General features: G+C 40.0%; 1 protein-coding gene across 2 annotated transcripts in view; it reads left to right on the plus strand.

Moving 5' to 3' along the window:
• Nucleotides 1–6,593, plus strand: part of SEC62 (SEC62 homolog, preprotein translocation factor) — a 28,523-nt gene extending 21,930 nt beyond the window's left edge. For both annotated transcript variants that reach the window (XM_054039179.1, XM_054039178.1), the window contains exons 6-8: nt 2,291–2,351; nt 4,167–4,286; nt 5,993–6,593. In XM_054039179.1, coding sequence (XP_053895154.1) covers nt 2,291–2,351; nt 4,167–4,286; nt 5,993–6,465 — 654 coding nt within the window. In that variant the 3' untranslated portion in view covers nt 6,466–6,593. The remainder of the gene's footprint in view (nt 1–2,290; nt 2,352–4,166; nt 4,287–5,992) is intronic.
• The last annotated feature ends 6,206 nt before the right edge of the window (nt 6,594–12,799 follow it).

Consider the following 12,799-nt stretch of genomic DNA (forward strand, 5'->3'; position numbering starts at 1 on the left):
CTGGAAGTTATGGCTTCATGGCCAATACCTCCAAAGCTCTATAAACCCTTTGATTTAGTGTTATTTCTGAGGCTCTTTCATTTCCGTGAGTCTGTTACCTAATGTGAACTCATAGAGAAAACATCTTTCATAAATTATCCTTGTCTAAAGCTTCTTTTAAGAAGTAACGCTTCTAGGAATCCATTCAGGAAAGTGATTTTGTTGCTTAAGAGAAGGGAAAATTATTTACCTGTAATTTTCTGAAGATATCCTTTGATGTGTTCCTACTTCCTTACAGTTGGGAAATGAACCCTTGATGACTTACCTTTTGTCCATTTAGCTAATTTTTTGCTCACAAATGATTCTGAGAGGTTAGAGAGCTCCATGCTTCCCACTCATTCAAGCATTACAAATGAATGCTCAAGTGGGACATTGAGGCACCACTGGTTGGTCAGTAAATGAAACACAATTACCAGCACCAGAAAATGTCAGTCTTTGAGAGCTAGGGAAGTTTATGCCAGTCTCATGCTAAACTTCAAGTCCTCAGTAGAAATACACAGCTAAATGGTATTTTCAACTAAGCCAGGTGAAAGTAACTTTCCTTTCTTTACCTCTGATGGAGCTATGAGGATTAATGTTTGTAAGAGGCTGAAAGTGTAAAGGGCTATGTATTATTAGTGGAAAATAATATGCTCCTGGGGGACTTCTGCACCACTGCACATGCACAGAATTTATGTCCCCCGCAGATTTCTTCCTCACAGAAAAAATGACTTTCTGACGGGGAAGCCACAAGAGCGGTCATGCGACTCTCCCCAGCAGTATGTTTTGGGTGCCCAGGGCAGTTGGCACAGAGGTAAATCACTGTGGGGCAGAGGGCGGGACTGGGGAAGACCTAGCTGGTGGCTCTTATCCTGCACTGGGTTCAACTGCTAGTCCCAGCTGGGCTGGGGAGGACTTCCTCTTCCCCTGCATGGCATCTGGGACTGTGTTAGACCTACCCCCAGATTTCTCCCCTGGCTGTAGGAAGCTCTGCAAACTCCCCGCTTCCTGCACCCATCGCTCCTCAGCTGCAGGGGAAGGGCTCACTGTACAGGGAACAGCTCCCCTATCCACACAACCCCCATGCATCCAGACCCCCTCATACCCAGACCTTCCCGCCAAGCCTCACTCCCCCACACCCAGAATCCCAACAAGTCCCACTCCCCCTGCACCTGGACTACCCCAACAAGCCACCTGCACCCGGATCCCCACCCTGCTGAGCCCAACCACCTTCACCTGGACCCCCCTGCAGACTTCCATTACTGTTGCAACCAGAACCCCCCCAACAAGTGCCTGTGCACCGAGATCCCCCACTGAGCCGCCCGCACCCAGAATGCCCCACACAGAACCCTCTCAAACCACACCAAACCCCTCCACACTTGGATCCTGCTTTGCTGAGACTGCCTGCCCACACCTGGTGCACATGGCACTGAGGGGCATGGTCCTGGGGTGTTTCTGGGGCAGGCCCAGTCCTTGTGCAGTGTCAGGGTTGGGTGCAGCCTTACTGCTGAGTCTGTCAACTGGGTGGGAGCTGCACAGTGATCTCCCACCTCTGTGCAACCAGTGGCCTGTGCTTCCCAAAGCCATGCTGGAGCCTCCACATTTATTTGACAAATAAAATTTGCAGAATTTTAAAATACTGTGCACAGAATTTTTAATTTTTTGGGCACAGAATGCCCTCAGGAGTAAATAATACTAGTAATTCATTAAAATCATTAAAATATTTTAAATAAAGGCACCAACACCAGAGTGTGAGCAATATATTCTAATAAGAGCATTCATCAGATGCTGGAAGCTCCCAGCCTTCATCCTTGTGCATGACAAGATATGGCACCAGTGTAATATTAAATATTTATATTATACATCCTTCTCCAGTAAAAATACTGTGCTTAGGCCTTCTGCTCACTGAGTCAGATTAAGATCCGTGCATTGCTGAGGCAATTTGTGTAGGCTTAAAGGGGTGGTAGTGACAAGGTTATATATGTGCTTCTGCAGCTACTTCACTGAGCAGAATTGACATAGACCTTGGCTTCATGTCTCATCCAAAAATACAGAACCTCCAGCAATGCAGTGCCCCTCACCACAGTGCTGTACCATGGTTCAGTGCTGACTTGGAGGGCAGAGTGGCACCTGGTGGTGAATGTAACATAGTACTAGAGAAATATGGTAATAAAGAAACATGCAGATGAGGAAACGAATCTGAAAGCTCTTACCAAAGATCTTTATTTGGGAATATAATTTGTTAATTTTAACCTGATTATTCTTACTGCAGGTGTATGTGTGGATCTATGACCCAGTTCATTTTAAAACATTTGCCATGGGACTTGTTCTTGGTAAGTAAGAATAGATGTTAATGTTCCTCAAGACATCTGTCTCTTTCCCATGGACAAACCTTTTAGTGTTTACACTTTGTTCTAATTTGATACCTGCTTCAGCCTTGGTACCAATGAGAGAAAAGGTGCATGCAGTAAAAACCTCAGAATAGTGAGGCTCCTTTTAATTCTCTCATATTAAGACACAGAATTAACATTTTTATCAATTTGCACCTAACTTACAGTTACACCTACTAACTGATCTGTAGATTTCAATTACTTAACACTAATAGATCGTGTCCTTAATAGGTACTGAACACTAATAATTGATACCCTTTCCCGTCTACCTCCCAATATTATTTATGTAGATCATTGGCCCAAGCAATTTTTTTTTTTTTTTTTTTTTTTTTTTTTTTTTTTTACACAGTCTAGACCAATTTTAATGTTTACACACTGGTCTATTCTTCTTCATTAGCTGCTGCTGTGTAATGGGGAAATGGAAAAAGTTAGGGCCCAAAAGGCATCCAACTTCCCTGAGTTTAGAAATCATGGTAGCACCTTTCTAAAGAATCATGTTGACAGTTTATGCCTAACCACTATGGTGATGGGCATCTTGGAAATACCTAAGGTAGATGGATAAATATTTTTGATCAGTATATAGAGGTCCTAACCATGTTACATGCTACAACTGGTGGGAATGTTGTGTACGGTATGCTCTGTATATTGGGTTCTGTCTACACTTACCAGGGAATACTTATTACTTATATGGTGCTTTTTATCTTGAGAATTATACAAATCATCTTTTCAAACCCTCTCTGAGGTAGGTAAATATTGTTTATTTCAATTATAAGATGAGGAAAACTGAGGCAGAGAGGTAAAGTGACTTGCCAAGGCAAGGCAACATGGGTAAGTCAGGTGTCAGAGCTGGCATTAGAATGTAGGAGTTGCTGGCTCCCAGTTCCATGTTCATATCCTCTCTCTATCAGCACAATTCTCTATGGAGATGATATAATTTATATGACCATGATATATTTAGGGCTTTGAAAGATAATGTGCTTAGCTTCTAAAGTGGTGTTGGGAGCCAGTTATGTGTTTATGCAATCGTGTTGTAGACTTCAGCAAATAGCAGGAGGGCAGAAACTGCACAACTGTAAGGAAGACAAAGGGGGTGAGGGTGGGGACTGAAAAACAAGCAAAAAATGAAAGGGTAGGGATATTCACTTGCTCTCCAAACTTAAGCATGTTCTGTTGGGTTTTTATAGCCTAAGCTGGTAATTTATATATGTGTATTTGTGGCCAACAGAAATCCTACTCTGTTTCTGAATGGCAATCAAATAATGGGAATGCCTGGCAATGGCGTAGCCAGGTGGAGGGAACGATAAAAAAAGACGCCACCCGCTGCGGCGCTTTTACTCACCCGGCGGCGCTCCGGGCCCTTCACTCACTCCAGGTGTCTTCAGGAGCACTGAAGGACCCGCCGTCGAAATGCTGCCTAAGACCCGGAGCGAGTGAAGGTCCCGCCGCCAAACTGCCGCCGAAGACCTGGAGCACCGTCGGGTGAGTAAAATAAAAGCACCGCAGCGGGTGGCGCCTTTTTTTTTTTTTTTTTTTTTTTTAAATTGCTCCCCCAGGCGAGTACAAAGGCGCCAAGAAATTGACAAGGCGCCACTTGTGCTCAGTGGGGGAGCAGCCACTGCCCCACTCCCACCCTAGCTACACTACTGATGCCTGGTCAAAATGCTGTACGAACATTACTACATGCAACAACACCAGAGCACTACAGCCCTTTAATTGGTATCTTATCCATGTTTCTCAAACTCTTATCTTCATTTTTAGTGATTGCGGTTATAGCTGCAACTCTCTTCCCACTTTGGCCTGCAGAGATGCGAGTAGGTGTTTATTACCTCAGCGTAGGCGCAGGCTGTTTCGTAGCCAGTATTCTCCTCCTTGCTGTTGGTAAGTTTCATTTGTTTTCAATAGAAGTTAGATGAACAGGACAAGCAGGGTACAATTTTCAGAAGTGTCTAAGTGACTTAGAACCCTGTCTAATTGTAAAAGTGGAATAAGTACTTAAGCTCCTAAATCTGTCAACTTAACTTTTGAAAATGTTACCCCTATTCTTTAAAATAGCCATAGATTAGTGGTCCCCAATCTGTGAGGCATGCACCCCTTTGGGGAGTGTGGAGGAATGTCTGGGGGGGCCCAGGCCAGCTCCCACAGGGAAGAAAGTGCCACCCAGCCCCACTCTGCCCTCAGCTTTGCTCCCGGCCCTGGCTTGACCTCCCCACCACAGCCCTGCTCCTGGCCCTGCCTCTGCTCCTGGCCAGGGGACTGTGGACACATTCCATTACTGGTAAGGGGGGTGGGGGGTGGTACGAGGGGAAAAGTTTGGGGACCACTGCCATAGATTAATCTTATGTGAGTAATTCCTTAATGGCCACTATATGTCACTATTGTGGCATTGGAAAAAAGTGTTCCTCAGGGTTCATTTCAGGCTGCAGGCTTACACCAGGATGTGCACTCTTGATCTTGCACAGTGGAGATCAATGTCCTTAGGACAGCACAAGCGCTCTGTTTTATCAGAGCTCTCTGGTCCACTGTTCGTGTTAGACCTCTCTTGCTGCTAAAACTCTTGTTTTAGGCGCTAGATAGTAGCAGCGGCTCTAATGTGAGACATGTTAGTAAGGTTGGGAGATGAGAAAGGTGGCCACGGTGGTGGGGTCTTTAAACTGGAGGAGAAACAGTGGCCAAAGTGAAAAGAAAAAGTTTGAGACAACAGGGAGGGGGAAAAAGGACCATCATCTACAAATTAGAGGCAGTGCTTCCTTCTGAAAAGCCAGTTCAGGCTTTTGGCAGAGGTGGAATCACCAGACCTAGAAACAGTGTGCTACTTATAAACTTATGGGCATTGCTTGTAGATAGAATACAAAGGAAAGTAAAAACAGCTTGAGTCACATTGCATCTTGATATCAGAGGCCTGCATTTTGACCACCTGCCTTCTAGGCAGAATTAGATGCAATGCCCTAAAGGAATAGCTCAGGACCAACACAGACACTTGCAAAAGAAATAAAACTGAGATCATGACTCACCTGTTAAGGATTTGGGCCCAGATCCTCACATCTGAAATCAGTGGAAGTTAGGAGCTTAATTACCTTTGAGGAGCTGGATGCAGGTAATCAAGCTTTCTTTTTGACTTGCATGGTGTGTAACTGAGCAAAACAATGCTTAAAAATGCAGATGGGAGATCACTGACACTCTTATTTTTCATGGAGACTTACAAACTAATAGAGAAAACTTGGTCTTTGGCTAAGATCAAATGATTGTATCCTATTGCAGGGAAATAGACTCTTCTGTCTATTAGCTCTTTACCATTTCTAACTTTTATCATCAAACCTTGTATCAGACTTTTGTTTTTGGAAGGGTGTTGAAAGATGGCACCTTTTAATTCTCCCCCTTGCCTACTTCTTGATCACCACCATTAAGTATCAGAACACAGTGTTAGACCCATCCTTCCAGCTCAGGATTTGGTTGCATTTGTATTTTGTGTTTTTTGTCTGTCCTCAACTTGATTTTGAGTACAGCAGGGGAGAGGCATCTAATAAACACAGTTGTTATATGTTGTAAATATTTATATAAAATATTTGGACTCTCTCTCCTCACAGCCCGCTGCATTCTCTTCCTTATTATTTGGCTGATAACTGGAGGAAGGCATCACTTCTGGTTTTTGCCAAATCTGACAGCAGACGTGGGTTTCATTGACTCCTTCAGGCCCTTGTACACACACGAATACAAGGGACCAAAAGCAGACTCAAAGAAAGAGGAGAAATCAGAGTCCAAAAAGCAGCTGAAGTCTGACAGTGAGGAGAAATCAGATAGTGAGAAAAAGGAAGATGAGGATGGAAAAGTCGAAGCAACAGGCAACTCAGGAGCAGATGGCTCTGGAGGGGAGCGGCATTCAGACACAGACAGTGATAGGCGTGAGGATGACCGATCCCAGCACAGTAGTGGAAATGGAAATGATTTTGAAATGATCACAAAAGAGGAACTTGAACAGCAAACTGATGAAGGAGATTGTGAGGAAGAGGAGGAGGAGGAGGAAGAAGAAGAAACTAGGCCTTTACATGAAAAATCCTAACTCACTAGTTTTGAGACTGAATATGTGCAAAACAATTGGATTTTCTTCATTGGCTGATCACCAAAATGTAGTTACAGTAACGTTCTTTCCATTTGTTTGCTGAAATACACGTTATCCAAACAGTTTTATATCTAGTTTCTTCATTTTAAAAAAACTATTAGCTTGATTACTTGGTACAATCTGAAGTCGTTAATACACATTTACAAAAGTTGTGTCAATTTGACAAGTTTTCTGTCAGATCCTATAATTTGTCTAGATAGTCCTCAAACCTTCCGAAGAACATAGTTTCCCTATTGTCATTTTCTGGTACTTGCATAACTTTTCAGTAAGTATAGCCTATTCAAAATAGCTTTGTAAAATGGTAAAAGTTGAATGACCAAATCTCACATTATTCCTAGTATATTCATTTGATAGCTAGTTAAGTAAAGCACTTCTTAGCTCATGGCTCTCTTGACATTTTTCTTGATCTTTATAAAATTGTAAGGAAGAACTTTAAGACAACTAGTTTTAGCAGAAGGTAATGTTAAAGTATTTTGCTAGACATACAAGCTGGTAGTGCTTATTTGGCTGCAGTGTTTTCAGTTGTGTACAAATTGTGTACCACCAACTTAAGAAATCCAAACTGTTTTGTACATCTGGTTCAGAGAAAGATGTCATCTCGAGGAGGCAAAGGGAACAGCATAGTTTGGAAACTAAGGCTGTCTTCTTTTCCCCCTCATGTCCCCCACCATCATAATTCAAGAAGAAATTATTCTGTACGTAATTTTAAAATAAAGCAACCCCTTTTTTTTTTTTAAACTGTTACTTATTATTTAGAAGTTTTATCCAAATTTCAATTTGTATAATTGAAGCCATTTCAGGGTGTGTTTATTAGAGAAATGCAAGATGGAGGACTTCACAGAATCTGTTTGATTGGTAGATTTGTCCCAGGAGCTGTAGTTTCCTGCCAACATTCCATGTATTTGACTGAGTAAATTGATCCTTATTAAACAAAAGCAGATAACACAGCTGTCTGTATGCCTTAATGTTAATCTTAACATTTTCTGTATTTAGAAACTGGAGTACTATATTAACTGATGAGTAGGCACATCTTGAGAGTATTCACCTGTTCAGAAGTACAGATAACAAAAAAGCTAATTCAAAAGATGACCAAGATCAAATTGTTTTTAAAACTGCTGAAGCAATTTGAATGTTCAGTTTGTTTCACACATCTCTTATTTGCTAGACTGTTGGAGGACATTTTGTGTTTAGTTATATAAGCATTTAAAAAGTTAAGACGACATAATTCCTCTGAATCATTCAATTTCAGACGAACTGAAATAGTGAATACAGATATTATTCCTCCCTGACACCACTGTGAGGAAAGAATGCTAGTTATTGCTTGAATTTTCAATAGCTGACAAAAAAAATGTCTTGAATTTTTTTTCCCCATTACCAGTGTTTTGAATGAAGATGTTAATTTTTCTGACTGTGCAAATATATACATTTTACATGTGCATTGATAAGGTCTAATTTGCATACTATTTCTGAATATTTATTGTATGGGGAACAGAGATTGGATCTGTTACGCATTTTTCTATTAATACGGAAGAAATTTTTATTAACCTGTTCCCTGGCAAACTTTGACATTTGTGTGTTATTGCTGTTTACAGTGACTTGTTTTAACAGATCCGTCACTACCATCCACTACCTTAAGATGTGCATGTGTAATGGGATAGTACATTGGATCAAAAATCTTCTCTCCACTCAGTTTAGCAACTATTTTGAACAATATACTGCCTTCAGGCAGAAGCTAATATCTACCATGCTTGCAGTGCCAATCTCCGTTGCTAGCATTGGGAACTGAACTGCAGTCCTTTGTGTACAACACTCTTTAGCTATTTGGTTCTGTGATGTATCTCCGTACCCCCCCTAAAACACCCACTAGTATCATATATAAAATGGTACACATGCATCTTTCTTTCAGATGAGCAAGAACAGCACGGAACCCTTGCTTTTACTATAAAATGCAGGGTGGTAAAACCATTTTGTAGTCTACACTGAAGCTAACTTTTGTCTTTATTCAGGTGAAACTTCCATTGATTTCAGTGAATTAAAATCAAGACAGACTGACATTTGGCCTCTATCTAGTTTTTAAAAGCCAGTTGGAGAACAGCACCTGACATGTGTAAAACAACAAAACAAAACAAAAAGGTGTGTAATACATAAGTTGAAGATGGTTTTACTAATATTTGAAAATAAGGTCCAGCATTTTTCCAAGTAATAAACAATTGGGCTACCCGCGTTTGAAGCCTTTAGGGCAATGAATTTCTCTATTTCCCCAGCTAAAATGAAATGACATCTTAATAATCCTGTTGAGAAAATTGTTTAATCATTCTAAATTGCAATAATATTATTAAATAACTGTTTAGTAAAGCTGTCACCTGCTGTCTGTGCAATGACCTATTTGAAATGAGCTTGTGATGGCAGTCCATTTCCTAGTACGCAGGTGTCCAGATCTCAAAACCCCTGCCAACCCTGGCAAGAGAATTCCTAGCTTAACTAGGCACGGAAATAGAACTATCCTCTAATCCACTGACTCCCAAACTTCATTGGTTCATATAACATCTTTAAAAAAGAACTTCGTGAAGTGGATGGAACATCCAACTCATGTACACACTGAACTCCTGATTACCCTTAACCCTAATTTGCAGTGTTCAGCTCTGAGACACATTGACAGGGTAACATAAGAAAGGGTGCACTATTGTTGGGAGCTGTTCTGTGGACATAAAGCATTTCATTGCCCACTTCTATTAGACATTTCCACAAATACTAAATTCACTGTACTTGTTTTAAAAATTTTAGGGTTAGATAGGAGATGAGTGGCTACAATTTGATATGCCAGCAACAACTAAAGAGAAAAAGAATCAGTGGACATGTGACATTTTGCATATGCACTTCCAAAACAGACACAGGGTCCAAAACATAGATATGGAAATAATAAAGGTACTGACCAGCCTTAGTTCTCTTAAGATATGTGGCAACTTTTAAAATCAAAGTATTTCAGAGTAAGTTGCTTCTACTCCCCTTACTGGTTTTGACTTAAACTTCGTAACTTATATGCTGTCTAGTAGGATGACTTTAATGGGAACAGTTTTATTTATATTTAGTGGAACATTTAAACAGTTACTCTATTAAAATTTCCTTATTGCAATAAAATGTTAGTGGTCTCATTGATTTTTCTCCCTATAGCTATATAACAAGTGTAATAAAGTTACTCTTTTCTGATAAAATGTGATTACCATTAGTTTAACCAATTTTGAAAATAAATTATTCAAAATTTTAAACTTAAGCAGAAAACTATGCAGGTTAACATCTAGAGGTAATGTTATACCAAAACCTGCTCTGGGTACAGAGTAGACGAGAATTTTCAACTTAATTTCTCTATCAACTAGTGCACATTATTTTTTTTCAGATCTTTATCTGGTAATGTATAAGACTCAAATATTCTTCAATCAACTCATTCTCAAATCTGTACTGTATGCATTAGAGAGTATGGCAGTGTGGGGGAGGCTTACTAGTAGCTGTGGAAACTGAGCAAATATGATTACTAGAAATTTAGTAGAATTTTAATACATATTAGACAAATGGAACCATGATGTGTATCTTAGATTTTCTCATATAAATATTTTAAATATTAAAGTCTTTGTTGTTGCCCCAGTTGAGGCCTGATCTAACTTCTAGTGAAGTCCATGGGAACTGGATTAGATCCATAGAGTGTAATGTAGCTTCAAGGGGAGACAAAAAGGAAGGGGAATGACTCAAATGACTTTAGTCATAAGCCTTTTTTATGTCTGATTAGGGAAAGAGCCTAATGGTAGAGATGCTGTAGGAATACAACATTCTGACTCCCTGAACCTACAAGTTTATAATCCAGCTATCTTGACTTATCGCAGGGGTAGGCAACCTGTGGCACATGTGCCAAAGGCGGCACGCAAGCTGATTTTCAGTGGCACTCACACTACCTGGGTCCTGGCCACCGGTCCAGGGGGAGGGGGAGCTCTGCATTTAAATTTAAATGAAGCTTTTTAAACATTTTAAAAACCTTATTATTTACTTTACATACAATAATAGTTTAGTTATATATTATAGACTTATAGAAAGAGACCTTCTAAAAACATTAAAATGTATTACTGGATGTGAAACCTTAAATTAGAGTGAATAAATGAAGACTTAGCACCCCACTTCTGAAAGGTTGCCAACCCCTGACTTATCGCCTCAGCTTCCTGAGACAGCTAAATTACTTATCATGCATTTTACCATATTATGCTAAAATACAGAAACTTATTGCAAGTAATTGTTGGTCATTTCCAAATGAGATTTCAAACTTGTGCTGCTATCTGCTGTGAGGTGTTAAAAGTATCCATGCCTTGTTTCTAAGAAAAGGGAGTCACCCAGTGTCTTAACCAAACTATCCCCTCTCCCTCCCTGCTGCCATTGTGAGAATACTGAGACTTTCATCCTATTTTCAGATGTGTTTTAGGAGTGCTGTATAGGAAACCTTCAGGTTGAAAGATTTTATGTGAATATTGTTACTGTCAGACCTCTGGAAACCCCACATACTTAACTTTTTACATCTCTTTAGCTGGAACCAAATTAAATTTGGAATCACACTGGTATCAATCCAGAGTAGTTCTGCTGTCTTCAGTGTAGCTGAGATCAGGATCTGTACCTGCTCCTGCATCCCAGCCACTCTGCCTCCGCCTGTGATGGACAGTCAGCAAATGCTGCTTTATAATTGGTCAGAGATTGGTGCCAAAGCCCATTTCTCTTGGAGGCAGCATGTTCATTTGCTAGTGTGGCTTTTTAAATAATTCCTAATTACATGGTTGACTTGAGTTTCATATCTGATGCCTTTTAGTACATCTTAACAGCAATCCCAGAAACACTTGCAGAGGTGCTGGAACAATTTTTAATAGTATGGGCTGAAAACCATTAGACAAAACTGTAACCCCCTCTGCATGATGGAAACCATGCAATAGGTTGCTATTATTACTTCAAGCTAAGGGGTGCTGTCACACACATCCCCTAGCCCTCTGTGATCTTGGTCTACTTGGAATTATAAACTCACTTGTGCTGTCCTTATTGAGGCATATTTATCAACCATCCAATGTAAGGAGAGTCTTTCTACAGTTATGATCCAAAAAGATAAAATCTAGTAGCTACTCTAGGCTGTAATATTTTGGATTATCAAACATTGTAGCATTATGTTTTGTGGGTTTTTTTTGTTTGTTTTTTAATTAAAGGGTTCCTATCTCCATTGCTAGCATTAAGAACAGAACTATAGGCTTTTGTGTTCAACATTTTTCATTCACATGGTACCTTACTATTTAAAGCAGCTGTTAAACCTTTTGAATCCAGAACAAAAAGGGGATCATTTCTATTCAATGTACAGAACTGGGAACTAGAAACTCCTGTATTCTAATCCCAGCTTTGATACTGACTCATTCTATGGCACCAGTCAAACCACATAGGGCCAAGTTCTTCTCTGTCAACCTATCCAGCACCATTGCAAGTTAGAGGCATGACTTGCAACTCCATTCCAAGTCATATGACTGAAGGAGAATTTGAGTCTTAACCTCTCTGCAACATGAGAGTAATATAGTAGTTATTTACCTGCCATACAGGGGCACTGTGAGGATGTACGAATCATCCTTTGTAAAATACTTGGAAGTCAAATTTCATTTTATTACTGTGCACATTGGTATGTATGTGCTTTACTGCTGAACTCAGTTTATCATTGATTTTGATCATGTGCCTTGAAAAGTTTGTGAGGAGAACAGAATAAAATGGTGCAAGGCTGCATTGTACACTGAGTTATACTGTAGCTTTCTCATTTACAGACAAAGAGCAGGACAAAATAATCCAAGCAATGCAAATGAACTGGAGTCTGTTTTCAATAGACTGCCTGTAACAGCTGGTATAATTTCACAGTTGCTTCCTGCTTTACTTAATAAACATTATGAATAAAATCAACCAATGTAGCAACTGAACAAATATGAAAACAAAAAGGCATAGCTCCTGATTGTGTAGGCAGTCCATTATTCCATTGGTTGACATAGTGGTCATTAGTGCTGAACTTATGTTTATTTAATGGAAGAAATGATTTCAAAGAACATTTATTCCCCTGCAAAGAACATTTTTTCTAAAGTGTTAGTGATAGAATCATGTAAATAATTCCAGTATAAGTCTCAAGTGTGTGTGTTGGGGGGGAAGTACTGTACACTTGTCATGTTTCAGAGCGAGATCAAACCACTTTGCAAAAGATCATAAGTGCCATTATCCTTATTTTACA

The sequence above is a fragment of the Malaclemys terrapin genome, chromosome 9 (genome assembly GCF_027887155.1).
Source record: "Malaclemys terrapin pileata isolate rMalTer1 chromosome 9, rMalTer1.hap1, whole genome shotgun sequence".
Classification (NCBI taxonomy): Eukaryota; Metazoa; Chordata; order Testudines; family Emydidae; genus Malaclemys; species Malaclemys terrapin.